At 51.1% G+C, this 19,530-nt stretch overlaps 1 protein-coding gene across 3 annotated transcripts in view; it reads left to right on the top strand.

Moving 5' to 3' along the window:
- Window positions 1-19,530, top strand: part of Nek6 (NIMA related kinase 6) — a 74,825-nt gene that overhangs the window by 37,679 nt on the left and 17,616 nt on the right. The window contains exons 2-6 of one of the 3 annotated variants that reach the window (XM_041674235.1): window positions 3,454-3,572; window positions 9,790-9,924; window positions 10,828-10,890; window positions 14,020-14,130; window positions 19,075-19,183. In XM_041674235.1, coding sequence (XP_041530169.1) covers window positions 3,483-3,572; window positions 9,790-9,924; window positions 10,828-10,890; window positions 14,020-14,130; window positions 19,075-19,183 — 508 coding nt within the window. In that variant the 5' untranslated portion in view covers window positions 3,454-3,482. Of the gene's footprint in view, window positions 1-3,453; window positions 3,573-9,789; window positions 9,931-10,827; window positions 10,891-14,019; window positions 14,131-19,074; window positions 19,184-19,530 lie in introns of all 3 variants that reach the window. The other 2 variants (XM_041674237.1, XM_041674236.1) reach the window with 2 other exon arrangements.

Genomic DNA, 19,530 nt, shown 5'->3' with positions numbered 1-19,530 from the left:
GAAAGGCCCTTTGGAACACCAGCCCTAGGGTCACCTACCCCCAAACTTCTGCACTGCCACCACGTTGCTCTTGAGTGAAGGCAGGTTTCATCTACAGAGTGCTTCTGAAAAAGATGGCAGTGTGGTGGCTTCAGGAAAAGGATGCCACCTAAGTCAAAGTCCTAGCCCCCCTGCTTATCCGTATGACCTAGGCAAGCCTTTCAACCTCCTGTGCCTCGGTTTCCTCATTTGTTCAACAGGATAATTGCAGCCTCTATCTTGTGGGATTGTGCTGAAGTTTGCAGGGATGAAGAAAATATTAAGGCCCCTGCAGCTGTCTTCATCATTATCTGTTATTTCTGAGGTGGTTTGAGCCTCTTTGTCGTGGTCCTGGCACCTTGAGTCCACACAGCTGTTTCCAGGAGGCATGACCTTCCCAAACAATTGCCAGACACCTCAGTGAGATTTGCCAGGGTCCCGGCTGGTAAGTGAGAGTACAGACACAACCCCTCCCCGGCCCCAAACACCTGGGGGCTGGAGCTAGCAAGGCAAAATGAGGGAGGGGAATTCAGAGATGGTCCAGACTGGCACATAGGCAGGAGAACGAATACATGAATGGCCGGGCAGGGCAGCCTATGGGCCCATTCTGGAGCCTTCTGAGATAAAGATGGAACCTTTCCTGAAGACAGTTCTCCAACTTTTTCCCAGAGGTACCCCTAAGGGCAGAGGACGGTGAACATGTCACCCTGAGGGATATGAAGGGTGCTGCCCGCACCAGCTGCTAAGCCTGCGGGAGCCTCTGGTTTCATCTTCAAATTCATGCGCATTTTACATGGCTCACTCTCATACTCAGTTTGTTGTTACAGACTTCCCTCGAGTAACAGCAGTGCCTGAGGAAGCTTCCTGTGCTTATCTGTTTATCCTGGGGCTTTCTGTACCCTGCTCCTCCACCGTGTCAAGGGGGGGCTGGGAGGTGCTGCAACAGGATGCTCAGCCAGATGGTGAGAAGATGGGATGGGAGATTCTGAGGGCAATTGGGCCCATCTGCATCGCTGTAAGGCCTCTGAGGGTGGGTACAGGAAGGGAGAGGCCCACCGTGATGCCACGTGTATCCTCAGTCAGAGCTGTTTGTGTGTATCTCCACATGTGAGCACAAGCCACAACAAAGGTTAATGTCATAGTCAGGAGTCCACATGCGTGTGCTGGCCAGGAATGGCTGTCTTGGCAGAGGCCCTTGCTGGCAGGGGTCTCTGCAGTCTGTCTCTGTCCCTTGAGGCCTCACCTTCTGTTGAGTTTATGTGCTGTAGAGTATATAAAGTGCCCCCAAGAGCAGTGAGGGGTGAGGACGGCAGCTTAGTCGGGAAAATCCTAGCTGTGTGTACATGAGAACCTGAGCTCAGTTCCAGGCGCCCACATATGAAACACACGCTGGAGACAGCAAGAGCAGAATCCCTGGGCCTTGCTGGCCGGCTAGTGAGGGCAAATCAGTGAGCTGGAGCTCACAGCACTGTCCTTCCTTTGTCCTTGGGCAGTTCTTTACCTTCATTGCTCCTAGAGTGTGTGCAGATGTGCATGTGGATGCACATCTGTGTGTGCATACAGAGGGCAGAAGTTGACAGTGGTGTCGTTCCTTCTTCACATGTCTCCAGTATGTGTTTCACATGTGGGTGCCTGGGGACTCAGCTCAGGCCAGGGCTCACACTGCAGTGGGCTAGGTGCCCTTGGTGCACCCAGAAATTACAAACACTCCCGACTGGTGTGGCTGCTCACAGACTCAGAGGCCTTACAGTCCAACCAGATCTGGAGGATGTCCGTTCGAACCATAGCAGTGTGTTGGTTCCTGTCTCACTGCTGCTGAGAGATTGTGGGACCTTAAAACGGGAGAGCTTAGTGGGAGGTCATTAGGTCATGAGGCACTGCCTCCAGGAAGGATTGTTTTTCAAGAGATTAAATTGCTATAAAAACTCAAGTCTGGCTTGCTGTCTGGCCATGTGATCTGCCCTGTCCACAGGAGTCCCTGCGCTGTGATGTCAGCTACCAAGGGGTTCCTGCCAGTGCTGAACAGACACTGGCATCAAGCCCTTGGCTCTCCAAAACTGGAGCCCAGTAAAACTTTCCTTTATGAAGTTTCCCAGATTCGGGCAATCTGATATAGTAACAGAAAATGGGCTGATGCAAACTCTGTCTCAGCTAGGGCCCTGCAATGCGACTTAAACAGACGTGAATGAAACAGAACTGGCCAGTGCTCATGTGCGTTAGAAAGGTCATCCATGATTCATAGGGACTTGTGGCTCCCCAGGGACTTTAATACAGCTTCTCAGTAGCCTGGGTCAGGACCCTGGAGTTCAGACTAGGATTGGGACACAGAAGGTGAGCTTTCTTACTACCTGAGCTACACTGATGCCTCTGCAGGTGCCTCATGGGACCCTGAGCCCAGTCCCAGCACAAGGAAGGTGTTAAAGGCATCCTGCCAGGGTGCATACAGACTTTCCCACGCAAAAGGATCGCGGGGCTGAGTGTCATTCACTTCCCCAGCCAGAAAGCTTCCGTGCAAGTCAGCCTTGGTCTTGACCCCAGAGAGGCTTGTGTGGTGGGGACGTAATAATGGGGGAGACACTTAGTGATCTTTTACTCAGGTCTGGGTGCATAGTGGGAGCATTTTCAGGTCAGCCCTGGACATGAGCTACCCTGCACTAGGGTCACACAGAACCTGGGCCCTCTAGTGTGTCTAGCAGGGATGGGGACATGAGATCATTCCTGAAGGTGCTGCCAGAGTCTGCCTTTGTTCTCTCTCCTGCCCACTTGACTTTATGTGGTGGTGTTAGAGACAGCAGAATAGATTCGCCCCCTGCTCAAAGGATGCAGGGAAAAAATGAGGCTTCGATATCTGGTAGTGTGGGGTTGGATCTGGGCTCTCGTGGTGTTTGAGTGAGAAGTCTTGCATATGCTCGGATTTAGACACTTGGTTCCCAGTTGGTACCGCTGTCAGATAGGTGCTGGAGGAAATACATTACTGGAGGTGGGCTTTGAATCATGTGACTCATCCTACTTCCAGTTCACCCTCTCTGTTTTATGCTTTGATAAAGGGTGAAAGCTCACAGCTCCCTGGCCTGCTGCCATATTGTCTCTGGCTGCCATGTTGTCCCTGCCATTATGGACTCTAACCATGTGAACCATAAGCCAAAATAAACTTTCTTCCTAGGTTGCTTTTGGTCATTCACTTTGGTTTATTACAACAACAGGAAATAATACAGCCTCCTGGCTGGCCTGCAGAGTACCTCAGTTTCCCCCTTCCAATGGACAGTCCTAGCAACTGAGGTGATACATTAGAGAGAAAAGGTATCCTGTGGAGTGTTGAGTCCCAGACTGGCCACTTGTGAATAGGTGATAGCTGTGCCCTCTGCTTGCCCATCTATTGAAATGGAAAAAGTGGTCAGGAGGAGAAAGTGACCAGGCCCGCATTTTCTGTTGCAGCTTGTGACCTCGTGAGGCTGGCATGCAGGATGGCAGGACAGCCCAGCCACATGCCCCATGGAGGGAGTCTGAACAATCTCTGCCATGCACTGGGGCCTGCACCCCCTCCAGACCCACAGGTAAGCCCATTCTCTTGTCCCAGGCACACTGAGGGTCCTTCATCCAACCCCTCATTCCTTGTAAAACATCTCCTTGAATGCTTTCGGGTACCTTGGGCCTGTACCTACTTCAGAGATGCTTGGTTTCCATTGAGTGTGCAGCTCTGTGCAAGAAGAGGAGGACTCAGGAATGAACAGAAAGTTCTTCTGTTCCTGGACCATTGTCGGGTTTGGTCTGAATTGTCTTTGGCTGTCTTCAGTCTTGTGGTTTAGAGGTAGTCTCCCTGTGCCCACCTTATCCTGGCTTTAGATGTTTTGGAGGACCCAGCTACCCCTGGTACTGTTCTAAAGGTGGCTGAGTGCCAGGCACACTCGGTGTCTTTGTCAGCTCTATTTTCTGACCTAGAATGCTCTTCTCAGTCTTTTCCAAGCCACAAGGCCAGATGCTACTCTCTGAGAAGATCCTGCCCCTGACACACAGCATCCCCCCCCCACAAGTTCCCCCACCCTGTGTGCATGCCCCCACATGGCTCTGGACTTGGAAAATTCATTCCTGCGGGGGTCTTCCCTTCCTCCTAGATGGAGGACATCTCTAGCCTAGTATACAGAAGCATGGTCTGTACCAGTGAGTCAGCGAGATACATCTGTATCTCAAATACATCCTGTGTGTGCAGTGCACTGCCTCAGGTGTGATGGTGTGAAGCAGGCCCAGGTCAACTCTTAGGGAGCGCACAGCCTCCAGGGATAGAAACTTAAAACTACAAATCAGAAGTAACCCCAGGATTCCAGAGCCCAAGCAAAGCACATGACAGGCCTCGTGGCCTGCAGAACAGCAAGCGTGGTGCCTGGGTGGACCAAGATGCTCTAGGGCAGGGTCAGCTTTTTACCCAAAGGCCAAGAGACCTAAATCAGTGGGAGATTCAAAACAGCCATATTCCTACAGCTTCTGACACCCTAGCTCCTGGTGGAGGACTAATGGGTCTACCCGATGTGCAAATTATAAACTACAGACACCCGCTCAGGGAGGCAAGTGGTTTTCAAGTCGTACATGCTTGCACTCTTACTGTGTTGTGATCTATGGCATAGGGCTATGTCCTACTGCAGAAGCACACAAACATACCGCGTGAGCTCATGGACTGTGCAGGCATGTAGACAATCCTAGGACATCTGTGCCATTTGTCTCCTGTGTCCGTTGTGGGCCGGGACACGATGCTGATGGCTGGAGCAGCAGGGCCTGCTTAGGTAATGTAGCCATTGGTCACATCAAGTCATTCGCTAACAGTGGAATCCCCCTTGATTAATCTCCCAGAATTAGCCAGTTGCATTTTGAGCAATTAGGGTTAATTACAGGCTCATTTGGCAGAGGAGAGAGGTCTGTAATTATTTCTCAAGCGAGGCGAGGCGAGGCGAGGAGGCAGCAGTGACAGTGTCCTCGGCAGCTTGTCGCACATGTTGGAGTGGGTGATGACATAGTTAAGTGTAATTAGATGCAATCACTCAGTGTAGCCTGCTCTGGGCAGTGGCTGTCACCTGGCCACGCTTAAAGACTTGGGGTGCATGGCCGAGTATGCTGTGTAAACTCCAGGCTGGGACAGGGATAGGGGCTGGCCAGGCACATCTCGGTCCTCTCACCAAGTGCCTGTGTTTCACCCCTTCTGAGGAGCGTGGCAGCCAAGCCTCTCCCATGTCAGCATAATAAACATTTGGAATGGACAGTGAGCTCATGTCTGTTTATGGCAGGAGGCATGTGTCCTAGCAGGCCATCCTTAGAACCTGGAATGAGGCTCTGCCTGCTCTGAGGTTGGGTCCAAAGCCTCTCATCCTGAGTTTCCTCATTTGTACAGTAGGAACAATGATGGCAGCTCTGTCCTGAGACTCCTGTGAAGTCCAAATGATGTGATACACTTTAACTCTAACATAACTCCAACACCATGGGTGTCAAGGAAATATCAGTGGTGCTGAGGAAATTCCATGTGCAGACCTTCTCTTTTTTGTTTTTGTTTTTTGAGACAGGGTTTTTTCTGTAGTTTTGGAGCCTCTCCTGGACTTTATTTTCATAATTGAAAAATTACTACAGTTTTCAAAGTCAGAGCTCCCACAGTTAAATCTACCCTCACAAAGCAGAAAGGCCAGAGCTCCTAACAGTCCACCTATGGCTTTGTTAACCTTCCAGGCACAAACAGTGGCTTTACAGAAGCCGAGAGAGCCAGCAGCACATGGAAATCTGCTTGCTGAACCTTAGCGTTGGCATGTGAGGTTGGCTCACCTGCATGGAGGAAGGCTGGGTTTTAACTGGAACTCTGGTGGATGGCTATAGAGTCAAGAAGGAGCAACCCCTGAAGAACGCTGAAGAGTGTAGAAGGGAAAAGTTCCTTGTGGGAAAAGCCCCTGCTGACAGACAGTTCACTTCTGTTAAATAGGCATGCGCACACTGTGCAGGGCTTTGGGGGGCAGCGGTCCATGAGTGTGGGTTTCACAGACCAACATCTATATGCCAGCCTTCCCAAAGGAGTGAGGATGGAAGCACTCGGGAGGCTGGGGCAGGCGGAGCTCTGTGAGTTCGAGGCCAGCCTGATCTACAGAGTGAGCTCCAGGACAGCCAGAGCTGTTACACAGAAAACGTGTCTCAAAAACAAACAAACACACAACAACAACACAAAACAAAGAAGGGGTGGTGGATGACTAAGGTTTAATGACCAAATGTTCATGGCTGTTGAAACTCAAGCATGTGGCAAGATGTCTCAGTCAATAGAGTGCCTGCCATGCAAACACGCCCTGTGTTCAGATGCTTAGCATCCACTTGGAAGCTGTACACAGTGGGTCACTTCTGTAACCAAGCACCAGGAAAGTGGGGACATGTAGAGCTCTGGGGTGCACTCACTGTTCAGTCTAGCTGAGTTTGGTGAGTTCTGGCTTCAGTGAGAGAACCATCTCAAAAGTAAAGTGGAGAATGAAAACAGTGGACATTGACTCTACTCTCCATGTGCACGCACACACAAACACACGCACAGACGCGCATGCACACACACATACACAATTGAAGAGTGTTGGCTTTGCTCATGAATTTAGAAGATGATTGTTCCAGGCCCTTATCTGAGTACCAGCCCTTGGGATACATGACCCATTGGGGACCCCTCTATAAACAAATTAAGAAGGAGAACACTAGAGGGCTTGGGGAGGAGTGGAGAATGGGGTAGCTGGTTCTGTCCAGTGGATGACCAGGGGTCAGGGAGAACAGAGAGAATAATATACACACCCCTACCTCCTCAGCCAAGCACAAAGAACTGGTGCTTGGTCATTTCAATTGAGCCCGTAGCAAAGGAACAGCCCGTTATGGGTTTTGTAAAGATCCCTTAGGGCTGAGACCTTAGGGCACACTCAGGTTAAATTGGGATGAATGGGAGCCCACAAGGAAGGCCATCTGTACTGGGCTGAAGGTGGAGAAGGACCTCCGGCTTTTGCCTTCCAGCCTTTGTCAGCCAGTGTTCTCAGCTGGCAGCTCTCATCAAGGTGCAGGATCATCTTGTGGAGGCATTCTGCCGTTTGGATGTTTAGTGCCTGTCATAATGTCTGTATGCTATAAGCATTTCCTTAATGCTTCTGTGAGCTGATGGCCCATGAAGCCTGCAGTAGATCTAGGCTGGGATGATGGCAGTGACGAATCATGCTAACTGTGTTGTGTGATCACTGAATCCTTCTGCCTCGGAGGAGAAGTATCCAGTGCTCTGAAGTAGAAACAGCGAAGGTTGGCTGTGGTTTGAAATTGGCCACTCTGCTGAGCGAGGTTGGCCTCACAGTGTCTGACAGTGTAGATCTTTGTAAGTTGAGCCCTTTTGTGCAATGCATATTTAAAGCATTTTGCTTCGTAGAAACCCACTCCCCTGTAAGTTCCCTATCCACATGGTGTCAGATGTCTTTAAAGGTGAAATTCATTTACAGGAAATGTCATGCTGATGAAGTGTGCTTTTTAAAATCATAGAAACAGTTGCCTTAAAATTAATGATGCGTCACCAGTATGGGGGAGAAGAGGCCCATGCAGTGTAAAGATGATTAAAATTCAGGTCAGAAGTCTGACTTAGTCAGGCTAAATTTTTTAATGAGATTTCAGAAAATTAATTGGGCGAATGCATTTTTATCCTTCTAACATGTAATTTTATGCTCCTGTTTAGGGAGTGAGCAAAGGGAGAAGGGTTTCTCAATGGCGAAAGTGTATTGTGGTTCAAACATTTTAAACTCAGATTAGCCAAGGGGTAGGGGTACTTGTGGCCTGATTTGATCTGTCTTGGGAAAGAAAGCCTGGGTTTCTCCGGGCTTTCTGGGGTAGGATGGGTGTCCCATTGTCCCCTGTATGTCCTGCCTAGTGACATTTCTAGGGAAGTTGAGGCCAGGGACAATTGTCATGGACCTGCTTTCCCCTTGACTCCTGCTGTCTCTGGTCAGGCTCTCAGAGTCCTCCATCCTCCTCCTCCTGATCCACACCATCCTCCTCTGTGCTAGGAAGCAGTGTGTGGCGGATTGCTGCAGGATCAGCAGCCTGCCTCCTCATAGCCCTGGACGCTGGCCATCTTCTCTGCCTCTGAGGGAGAGCTGAGGGTCACCCCCTCTCTAAGGAGCCAGGAATGACACTTCCCATTGTGTCATCCCTGCCAGCAGCCCACAGTGTAGCCCTAGTGAACGGATGACAGGCTCAGGGGCACTCAGGCGCTCGGCAAGCTGGGCCATGTTGAGGGTACCCTGGTACCCTGGATCAGGAAACAGGCCTGGTGAGGTAGGCAACACAGACCTGGCCCGGAGAGGGAGAAGACTCCACCCCCACCCTCCAGAATTAATAGGGTCAGGACTCTGATGCGCAGGTGCCCTTGTGTCATGAGATGCCCACACCTGCGCAGAGGCTGCCCCCAAAGCACCCTGCCCACCCCAGTGGACTGAACATGCCCCAGTGCACAGCACCGCCAGGCTTCACTGCAGTAAACCGTTTCTCTAATTAGGATGAATGAGTCGCAACAGGAAATGCATTGCACATCTGGGTCATCCTTATACAGATGTGAACTAGAACTTTGGCCTCTGTGGTCACCTCTGTGGTCACCCGCTACCCCACAACTACCACCTCACGTCCTCTAGATTTTGGAGCCATGGCAGAATTGGGCAGAGTACCTGACCTAGTAAGAAGGCCCATGTTTACAGAACAGGTAGCCTTGGCGCTCACCCTTCTCCACCCACCACTGTTCCAGGGGAATGCTGGGGCCCCAGAGGGGAAGGCCTTACCCCAGGACCCCCAGCAGCACAGCCCCAGATCCAACAAGGAATCTGCTTTCCTGGCCAGGCCTTAGGCTCTCAGGAGTTCAAAGCAGCCCCCAAGTAGCATACAGTAGATACCTAATTGCAACAGTGTGTTGTCACCTCTGCAGGTACTTCTGTCCCCAGGAGCCACCCTGGTTCTGTCTAAGCATGGCTTCAGCTGTGCTCCTGCAGTTGGTGATGCAGCTCACCCCTTGGAGCTGGCACTACTGCACCCCACAGTCCTCACTTTCTAGCACTAGGGAAGCAGTGGGGCCCCACTCCGGGTCTCTCTGAGGCTTTGGTGAGTTGACTTTGAGGTGGCAGCTGCACCATGTTGAGCATGAATAGTGCTGGAGAAGCTTATCCTCTTGAGTACCACTTGTTGAGTAGTAAGGTATTGGCAGTTCCTTAAGAGTTTGTCCAACAGAATCATCTTCCTCTTGCTCAAGTCTACAGGCAGGGATCTCTCAAACCACCTTCCATGGGTGCCTCAAGATCCCAGAATCAAGGTCAGCTCAGCATTGACCTTGCAGAGGGGAGAGGCAGCGGGAGCATGGGCTGGCAGGAGGCCCCCCCTAGTCTTCTTGGCCAGGTTCCATCATGGCTTTCAGTGATGACTGCAGTCTCCACAGAGTCTGGTTTCTTTGTGCCACTGTGATGGGCAGGTTGTCCAAACACTTAGCTTGCTTCCCTTTCCTGATGAGGAACCTGTCCCAGTTAATGGTTACTGACCTGTGGCGGGGGGGCTGGTGAGCCTGGATGAGACTAGAACTATCCTGCCCCCTTGATCTGACATTTGTCCCACACTCTTCTTACCAGGCCCCTTACTGGGGGTGTGTGTTAAATCCTTCTTTGCTTAGAGGGGTACTGTTGGGATACTGGGATCCTAGAGGCCGCAGCCGTCCAGTCCCAGGCTTTCTGCTTCAGCCTAGTGATCACATGCCTCTGTCTCTTCCAGAGGCACCCCAACACCCTGTCTTTTCGCTGCTCACTGGCGGACTTCCAGATTGAGAAGAAGATTGGCCGAGGACAGTTCAGTGAGGTTTACAAGGCCACCTGCCTGCTGGACAGGAAGATCGTGGCTCTGAAGAAGGTACAGGTGAGTCAGGGCCACAAGTACAAATGGCTTCACCGTGACCCTACCTCCTAGAGGACTCGAATTTAGCCCTCTGTAAAACATAAAAGAAAAGAAAAGTATGTATGCATTAGGTACCTGCTGTGTACAATCATGTGTTCAGACACAGGACTCTGACAGTAGCCCTGTGGGCTGGGATTATTGTCCCATTTTTCAGATGAGGAGAACAGTAGAAACCTACTAACTCCCCAGGCCAGAGGGAGCTTAGGGAAAAGCAAGATAGCCCCTGCCCTTCTCTCAGAGTCCAGCCTGCCCTCTGTGACCCTTCTCAGTGTGGGGTCCCAGTGGGGGAGGGGCACAGCGGCAAGGTCAGGCTGGGAAGTACATACCACATACCTGGAATCCTCCCCACAGACTCCCTTATTCTGCTGGTTCTTCTGCAGAGTCCCTGGATGGGAATACACAAGCTGTATAGCGTCAGCATTGATCTGTGACCTCACATTCTCTCCAGGACACTGGGCGTCAGGCTCCTGCAGCTGAGAAACTGTCTGCTCTTTCCTTTCCGAGGGCATTCTGGGCCATCTTCTGCATGCTGGCTGCTGTGCTGGGACACTGCCAATGGCTGCCTTTGTCTGTCCCTACAAGGCTTAGGCTTCAGGCCCCTGCAGAAGGAGCACTGGTGACATGCCAATTACCAGGGTGTGACCTCAGCGAGGGCAGAGGCTGTGGCCCTCAGCGCCTGCTCTGTGAGTCAGATACAGTGACTCTTCATGTAGGAGGCATCGTGGGCCCTGAGTGAGCCTGGGAACACGGTCTCATTCATGCTGTTGCTGAGAGTGGGGACTCTTATTCTTCTGGGTGCTGGGCAAGGAACAGGGTAAGCAGGGGCTTGAATCTGTTTCTGGCTTCCTCTTGCCCTAGATCTTTGAGATGATGGATGCCAAAGCCAGGCAGGACTGTGTCAAGGAAATTGGTCTGCTAAAGGTGAGTTGCCTGGGTCTGGCCAGTCTTGGTTGGGCCGGCTTTCTAGGGTACTGCGGGTCAGACACCCTGGGCCTATCCGCGGGTCAGGTTACAGTCCTGATGTCTTCCTTTCCAAGCTATGCTACCTTTCACAAGTGACTTAACTTCAATGAGCCTCTGTTCACCCAGCTTCTAAATGATAGGAATACCTACTGGACGGAATTGGGAGGATGGTGTAAAGAAATGAAATAAGTAAAAACGGCATGGGGTTGGGGAGACGGCTAGGTTGGCAGAGTGACTTGGAAGCATGAGGGCTTCCAATGGGTTCACTAGCACCCATTTTATTGTTTGCTTTTTGCTTGTTTGTTTTTGAGGCAGGGTTTCTCTATATACCCCTGGCCGTCCTACAACTTACTGAATAGACCAGGCTAGCCTTGAACTCACCTGCCTTTGCCTCAGGAGTGCTCAGGTTAAAGGTGCGCACCACCATTCCTGGCCTCCATATTTGTTTATTTGGTTTCTAGCCCCAGCACTGAGGAGGGGTCGATAGCAGGGCCTCTGGGGTTCACTGGCCAGCCAACCCAGCCTACTCCACAAGCTAGTGATCAGCAAGAGATCCCTTCTCAAAAAACAAGGTGGGGCCAGCAGAGGCTCAGTGAGTACAGCACTGGGTATGCAGGCCGCCTGAGTTAGTCCCCAGAGCTCCTGTAGAGATAGGAGAACCAACTTAACAAGATCATCCTCCGACCACTACACAGGTGCCGTGGCATGCACACATTCATGTGTCACGTGTCCATGCCAATGGAAGCTGGTGTTAGCCCCTAACAACCTTCTCAAAACAACCATAAAATAATTCAGTAGACAGTGGGCGGTTTGAACAGGGTGCTGGGGAAGCTGTAACCCCTGCCTCACAACACACGCATGGTTGTGAAATGGATTAGTCTGAAAATAAAATGAAAGACCAAATTGAGGAACATTTCTGTAGTCTGTGCACAGATTTGAAAGTTAAAGCTAAGGTGGGTATGGTGTCATCCACCTGTAATTCCAACACAGAAGAGTCTAAGAACTGCCAGGAGTTAAAGGCCAGCCTGGGCTACATAGTGAACACCAGGCTAGCCTGGGCTACGTAATGAATACCAGGCCAGTCTGGACTGACGTACAGAATGAGCTCCCCAAAGAATGAACAAAACACAAGCTAAGGCTATAATCAAAAGTTTATAGGAGAAAACTGCAAGGACTTGTCATAGCTAGAGCACACAACCGTGTCCCCACATATCAAGGGGATTATCCACAAAAGAAGGCAGAAATCATCTGTCTGTCATAGCCATGCAAGGCACGGAGGAAGATATTACCAGCACTGCATCACCTCATTGACAGCGGTCTGACGCATACATAATAACCAAGGCTGTAATTGGGTCTGACCAGTTCAGTGTTTCCAGTTCTCTGGGACGTCTAGGTCCCTGCCCCCACCTTACCCCATGCCCGCCCCCTGGGCCCCTAGTTCCCCCTGCCTTGCTCTCACTCATCAGCCACTCTGTCCTCTGGTCAGCTCTCTTACCACAGGGCCTTTGCATAAGCCATATCCACTCAGACCCCTGACCGCTGTAGGGATAAGTCCCGCCCCTAAGGGGGTGTGTTCGCCTCGGGCTAATGTTTGCCTATAAATTTGGCTAGTGTGCTCCCAGCCACTGCTTCTGCTTTCCTGGTCTCCGTGGGAACGGTGGTTCTGTAAGTCTATTTCTCCATTAAAGCTATATATATATATATATATATATATATATATATATATATATATATTTTACAATCTGTCTGCATTCGTTTACGCCGTTACAGACCGCAGCAATTCTCATTAGGCCTGAGAAAACACCCTTTCCTGCTGACCCAGGCTAGCTGGGCTCAAAGGCTTCTGGAGCCTTTAGAAGGGATGCTGTCAATCAGACCCTGACTGTCCACTGAGAGATGAGCAGTGTCAGCCTGTAGTAGGAGGGACGGGCCACATCTCGCCGCCCAGCTAGCTTAACCCCCGAAATAACCACACAGAAACTGTATTAATTAAATTACTGCCTGGCCCACTAGGTCTAATTTCTTATTGGCCAACTCTTGCATCTTAATTCAACCCATTTTTACCAATCTGTATAACACCACGAGGTTGTGGCTTACTGGGAAAGATTCTAACCAGCGGCAGTCTCAGGCAGCAGCTTCATGGCCTCTGCCACACTGCCTTCTTCCTCCCAGCATTCAGTTTTCTTTCCCATGCCTACCTAAGTTCTTCCCTATCAAAAGGCCAAGGCAGTTTCTTTATTCAACCAATGAAAGCAACACAAATACAGAGGACCTCCTACACTATTCAAACTGTAGTAAAGAGGAGCAGGTCCTTTGTTTCATCCCACCCAGCTCCCAGCTGCCTGGCTAGCTTATACCCGAAATAATCACACAGAAATTGTATTAATTAAATTACTGCCTGGCCCATTAGTTCTAGCCTCTTATTGGCTAACTCTCACATCTTGATTCAACCCATTTCTAATAATCTGTATGTCACCACAAGGTCGTGGCTTACCGGGAAAGATTCAGCATGTCTGACTCTGGCGACTCTGCGGCGGCTCTCTCTGACCCTGCTTTCTTCCTCCCAGAATTCAGTTGTCTTCTCCACCTATCTAAGCTCTGCCCTATCAGGCCAAGCAGTTTCTTTATTGATCAACCAATGAAAGCATCCCAAATACAGAAGGACTTCCTACACCATCAGCCGCCATGTAGCAGTGTTGGGAGTGCTCTCTTGCTTCCCTAGACCCAGCAGCCATGTAGGTATGGTGTCACCATCAGGGTCCTATCTGTGAGGCAGAGCTGATTTTTACCCCCTGCCTGGCCTCCACTCACTTCCTCAGCATGAAGACCAGAGGCAGAAACCCACACTGGGTGAGTCAGTAGTCAGGTGTGCTTAAGGTAGGAAGGATTCTTAGGTTTCCAAGGGATGGCTGAGACATTGAGAAAGAACAAAAGATCAGAAGGAATGTTTCTGTGAATCCATGAGCTAAGTCTGGGCAGAGGCTGGCCTTATGCTGCACTGGAGGGGTGTCAGGGGTACGTGTGCAGGGCAGACACTGGGGCTGTGACATTCATCACTCGTGTGACCTCCACCCTTTTCTGGTGCAGCAACTGAACCATCCGAACATCATCAAGTATCTGGACTCTTTCATCGAAGACAACGAGCTGAACATTGTGCTGGAATTGGCTGATGCAGGTGACCTCTCCCAGATGATCAAGGTCAGGACAATGTCCTCTCAACCTGAATGGCACTCCTCCATGTCCCAGTGATGACCCTGGCCTGTCTCTGATCTCAGCACCTGCATAGGGTACCCTTGTCTTCCTGTCAGACAGGATGAGTCAGGGCTATGATACACAGGACCCTTTAGACCTACACTGCTCCATCCTAGAGCACATGGGGACACTTTTCTGTACAGAAGGAACAGGAACAGATAGATAGTCAACACCTCCAAAGATCAGACTTCAATTTCTGTCTCAGAGTTAACTCTTGCTGTGATGAAACACCTGACCAAAAGCAACTTGGGGAGGAAAGAGTTTATTTGGCCTACACTTCCACATCAAAGAAAGTCAAGGCTGGAACTCAAACAGGGCAGGCACCTGGAGGCAGGAGCTGATGCAGAGGCCATGGAGGGGTGTTGCTTACTGGCACTCCTCATGACTTGCTCAGCCTGCTGTCTTATAGAACCCAGGACCACCAGCTAAAGATAGTACCATCCACATCATGGGGCCCTCCCACATCAACCAGTAGTTAAGAAAATGCCAGGAGCTAGAGAGATGGCTCAGTGGTTAAGAGCACTTGACTGCTCTTCCAGAGGTACTGAGTTCACTTCCCAGGAACCACATGGTGGCTCACAACCATCCATAATGGGATCAGATTCAGCACTCATATATATAAAACACACAAATAAATGAATCTTAAAAAAAAAAAAAAGAAAGAAAATGCCCTATAGGCTTGCCTACAGCCTGATCTTACAGGGGCATTTCTTAGATGAGGTTTCTTCCTCTTAGATGACTATAGATTGTATCAAGTTGCCATAAAACTAGGCAGCACAATTGACCCCTTGTCAGCTTGACACACAAGCACTTCACTCTTGAGCCATAACCTTTTCTTTGTTCTTTCCCAAGATCACACACTAATATTAATGTCACAATATAAGACATTTCACACACTCAAAAAGTTCCGCCATTTTTACAAATTCAAACACTTAAAAATTCAGTTTCTTTAAAAATTCCAAGTCCTGTAAAATAAAAAATAATTAAGTTAAATATTTCCTTACTTTAGGGGGAAGAATGGGGCACAGTAACAATGTGTATAAATTAAAGCCGAACTTAAACTGAATAATAGCTCAGTGTCTGGTGTCTGGATCCACTCATGATCTTCAGGGTTTTTCCAAAGGACTTGGGTCAGTTCCCCAGCCCTGCCCTCGTCTTCTCGGCTCTGGCAGGGTCCTCTGCACTGCTGTTGCTGTTCTTGGTGGTCATCCCATGGTACTGGCTTCTCCAACACTGGGGTCTCTGCTGCAGCTGGGCTGCACTTTCACTGATAGCCTGTGCTGGGCTCCCTCAGTGCCAAGCCTCTGCTGCTCTCTGTCCCCTGCATTTCTTCAACACCCCCTCCCCCCACTACCAAGCTCAGCTGCCAGCACAGGGTGCAACCTTGGCCGCCTCTGGACACACGTCCCAGAAGGTTTCACCTCAGTGATGCTAGTCTCTTCTATCAGTGCTGTGTTCTCAACTCCAGCCAACTAGCATTGATTAGTCCAGCAAAGCAGAGGCTTTCACTTCTGTGGTTCAGTCTCATAGCCAGTGTTTCAGCCCCAGCTGAGCTGGCCAGAACCACAGATTCTTAAAGTGTGCAGTCTTTAGGTGACATGTCTGTCCTATGGCTCCAGTTGCCACGATCTATATAGTAGGGAAAACTGAGGCCCAGAGAGGTGGTCCTGTCTGAGAACACAGTCATTGTCTCCACCGCCCACGTAGTGAGGAGTCCATGCCTGGTCTGTGACAGCTGAGCATCTGTGAGCCTGTATAGTTCAGTGCCATGTTCTCTGATATGCCATAAACTACCTGTTCCCCTCCCAGGACTCAGGAGTAGAACTACTACTTTGGGTTTGGTTTCAGGGACATGGCAGCTCCATTGAGTGTCATCATCAGTCAAAGGCAGGCTAAGCCACTGAGCCTGTGTTCTCCTCAGCAAGCTCAGCCAAAGGCAACACAGCTTTTAAGGGAAAAAGCCCTAATCCTTACTTCTACCCTGAGGTCCTCATGTCCCTGCTGGCATGGACCCCATCATCTGTCTTCCCTGAGCCTAGCCTGTCCTAAGGGAAGCCAAGCCATGCTCAGGCCCCACACTGAGCTCCCGCTGTGTTTGGATAAGAGCCGACTTAGACTGTCTTCCCAGCAGGCACAGGAGACTAGGCAGTTGTTTGTCAGTTGCTCTTCAGAAATTTGGCCCCTAGGAATATGGTGTCGTTGGGAAGCAGCATTACTGCGCTGTTATCACCTGCTTTTATATTTCCGTTGACATATTAATGCATTTGCAGGGTGTTAATCTCCACACGGATCTCTGGTGGGAACAGACGCAATACATCATGTTTCATGCCCCTTCACTTACCGTCTCCCTACACATACCCCATGTATATGTGCAACTCTCTACCATCTTGCTATGTGCCAGCCCCCACCAAGACCTCAGGGATCCACCACTGCTGGTGGTGCCCCCAGGGCCTTGAGTTCCACCAGGAAGGTAGGCTCTAGAGTGAGCCAGGGTAGGGTCTGTGGAATCAGGGCGGGTGGAGGAGGTGATCCCGGAGCTGAGTTGACCTCAGAGCAGATGAGAGAGGAGCTGGATAAGCACTCCAGAGGGTGAGGTGCACTGTGCTCCAACAAGGAGCCCCAGGCGAAGAGGTGGCATGGGGTCAAGGCTTCAGGCTCAGGAGCTTCCTCAGACTCCTGGAAGGAGCAGATACAATAAGCCTTGTGTTTGGAAAACTGGCCAGCAGGGGGTGGGTGGGGGTGGAGCAGGAGCAGAGAACTGGAGCCCTCTTTACCCTCCATCCGCTGCAGCCCACGGACCTCAGGTTTCTAGGACCTCTCAGACTCTGGAATAGAGGTGGACAGCATTTGGCCAGGGTTTGGGGGTGCTAGGCATTACTCCCCTTCCTGGTGACCGTTTAAGGAGAGGATTCTGGGAAAGGGCTGTAGGCCAGACCAACTCCTTCAAACTAAAGGAGATGGACTGGGCAGCTAGCCTGCTGGCCTCTCTCTGTGTGCCCTGGGCTCCACAAAGAACTGACTTTGGGTAGTGTGGAAGCTCTTCCTGCCCAGCCTTCCTCCCTGCCGGCAATAGCCGACTGCACAGGCTTCCTCCCTGTCGGCAATAGCCGACTGCACAGGCTTCCTCACAGGCAGGACTAGGACTGTGGCAACTCCAGCCAGCAAGGGAATTGGGGCGGTGCCCTAACTGAACACACTTGGGATGGCTTAGCAGGCCCCACACCGAGTTTTCTCATACCCACACTGCCTGGTTGCCTGGTAGGATCTGTTGCCATATTCTTCCCAGTTCTCTAGGTATCCAGGGGAACCCTGCCTTTGCAACCAATCTCAAGCCTGGGTCACACCACAGTGTTCCCACTGGTCAGTGGGGCCTGTGTCCTGAGGGCTTACAGCCTCAGGGGCCAGCCAACCATGGTGCTGGTATTATTTACAGAGCTGGTGAAGCCTAGAGCCACCACTGTCTGAAACCCACCAGAGACTCTGTGCCTTCCTACTAAATGTCAGCTAGCACTTATAGAGTGTGACATTTAGAAAATCACCACTCCCGACTGCACTCGGCCTCACGTAAACACTATAATGAGGACCAAATAACATTGTGGTGTAAATAACAGCCCACCCAGCCTGCTGCAGAGGCCTGGGGGTGGCCCAGGGCAGAGGTCTTCTGGGAGACCAGGACAGCTAGCCCTCTGGCTCCGCCTAGAAGGACCTCAGGAGAGCCTCAAGGGGCTCAGCTTCCAGGCCAGCAGCTGGCTGCCGTCATGGCCTTGCAGCTGGAGGTGCCCAGCTCTGGATCCCAGCATACGGCACCTGATGGCTGTTTAGTCTCTCTGGGCATGGTCCCTACCACAGGTTCCCAGCATCATTAGATGTGCTGAGGAACTAAGACCTAACTAACCTCCCCTTATAGCACTCAGCACCTTCATGCTTCTTCCTGAGGGCCCAAGAGCATGGCTGAGCATGGTCTGTGCACAACATGACTTTCCTTCCACTCCTGTTCCTCACCAGGAGCAGGCACCTAGCAGTTCCTGGCTTCCTACACTAGAGTCTTTGCTTGGCAGGAGGCCACAGTGCTGCCACTTGCCACTAGAACCATAGCTTGGTGGCCGGGTAACTGGTGCTGAGGAGCTCGCGCACCCCAAAACACACATCTGTTACTGCCCCTGTGCCTCAAGGCATGTTCCTGCGTTGTCTTTCCAGAACCTTCTGTTTCAGTTCTCTTTCAGTGCACCCTGGGGGAGTTGTATCTTTGGCTTTTTTCTTTCTTTTTTCCTGGGGGATTGAGTGTGGTTTACTAGGTCCTGGCTAGTTTTATGACAGCTTGACACAGGCTAAAGTAACATGTAAGGAGGAGCCTCAAAGGAGAAAATGCATCCGTAAGATCCGGCTGTGGGCGTTTTCATAGTGACTGGTGGAAGAGGGCCCAGCACTCCTCCGTGGCCTCTGCATCAGCTCCTGCCTCCAGGATCCTGCCCTGTTTGAGTTCCTGCCCTGACTGCCTTCCATGGTAGACTGTGGTGTGGTAGTAGTAGATAAAACAAACCCTCTTCTTGCAAAGTTGCTCTGGTCATGGGGTTTCATCACAGTAGTAGATATTCTAACTAAGACACTAGGCAAGGAGGCAGATTAATGCCCACTGCAACCAAGGGGCTGCTTGAGAAAGATAAGCTCTCTCTCCAAGGGTTTTCTGCCTTTAGCAGTCACATGACACTGGACTTGCTGGCTCTGAGGACATGGGAGCAACAATGGCTGCTTCTCAGGCATGGTCAGGGCTGAGGGTGAGTGTCCCTTCCCCAGGATCCTCTGGGCAGAGGTGTGGACACAGCCTTCTGGCGCACTTTGTGCCCCCACCGCTGTAGGCATGCTCACACAGGCTTGTCTGTCTCCTTACAGTACTTCAAGAAGCAGAAGCGACTTATTCCTGAGAGGACCGTGTGGAAGTACTTTGTGCAGCTGTGCAGCGCTGTGGAGCACATGCATTCTCGGCGTGTGATGCACCGAGGTGTGTGCCCCGCAGGAACTGGGACCCCAGCCCTGAGATCTCCAAGCGCCCTAAGAGCCGCCCTGAGAATGAGTTAGGCCATTTAGTGTTCCCCACACAGGGTATCCAACAGCTGCGTTCACTTCTGTTCCATGTCAGGAAGCAAGGGACCCGCCTGACACCAGTAGTCACCACATAAGCTTCAGGGAACAGGGCCACCTCAGCACTTGGTCTCCACTCGTCCCTGATGTGGCCGATTCTGGTACTGAAGCCAGCTTTGCCCGGAGGAAGGAAGTTTCCTGTGGGCTTTGACACCTTGGTAGGAGTTGGCTAAGCAAACTACACCCCCATCCCACACCAGGAAGTGA

The sequence above is a fragment of the Microtus oregoni genome, unplaced genomic scaffold, assembly GCF_018167655.1.
Source record: "Microtus oregoni isolate MIOR12 unplaced genomic scaffold, Mior012 000025F_ref0000491, whole genome shotgun sequence".
Classification (NCBI taxonomy): Eukaryota; Metazoa; Chordata; class Mammalia; order Rodentia; family Cricetidae; genus Microtus; species Microtus oregoni.
This window is presented reverse-complemented; position numbering and strand designations above follow the sequence as displayed.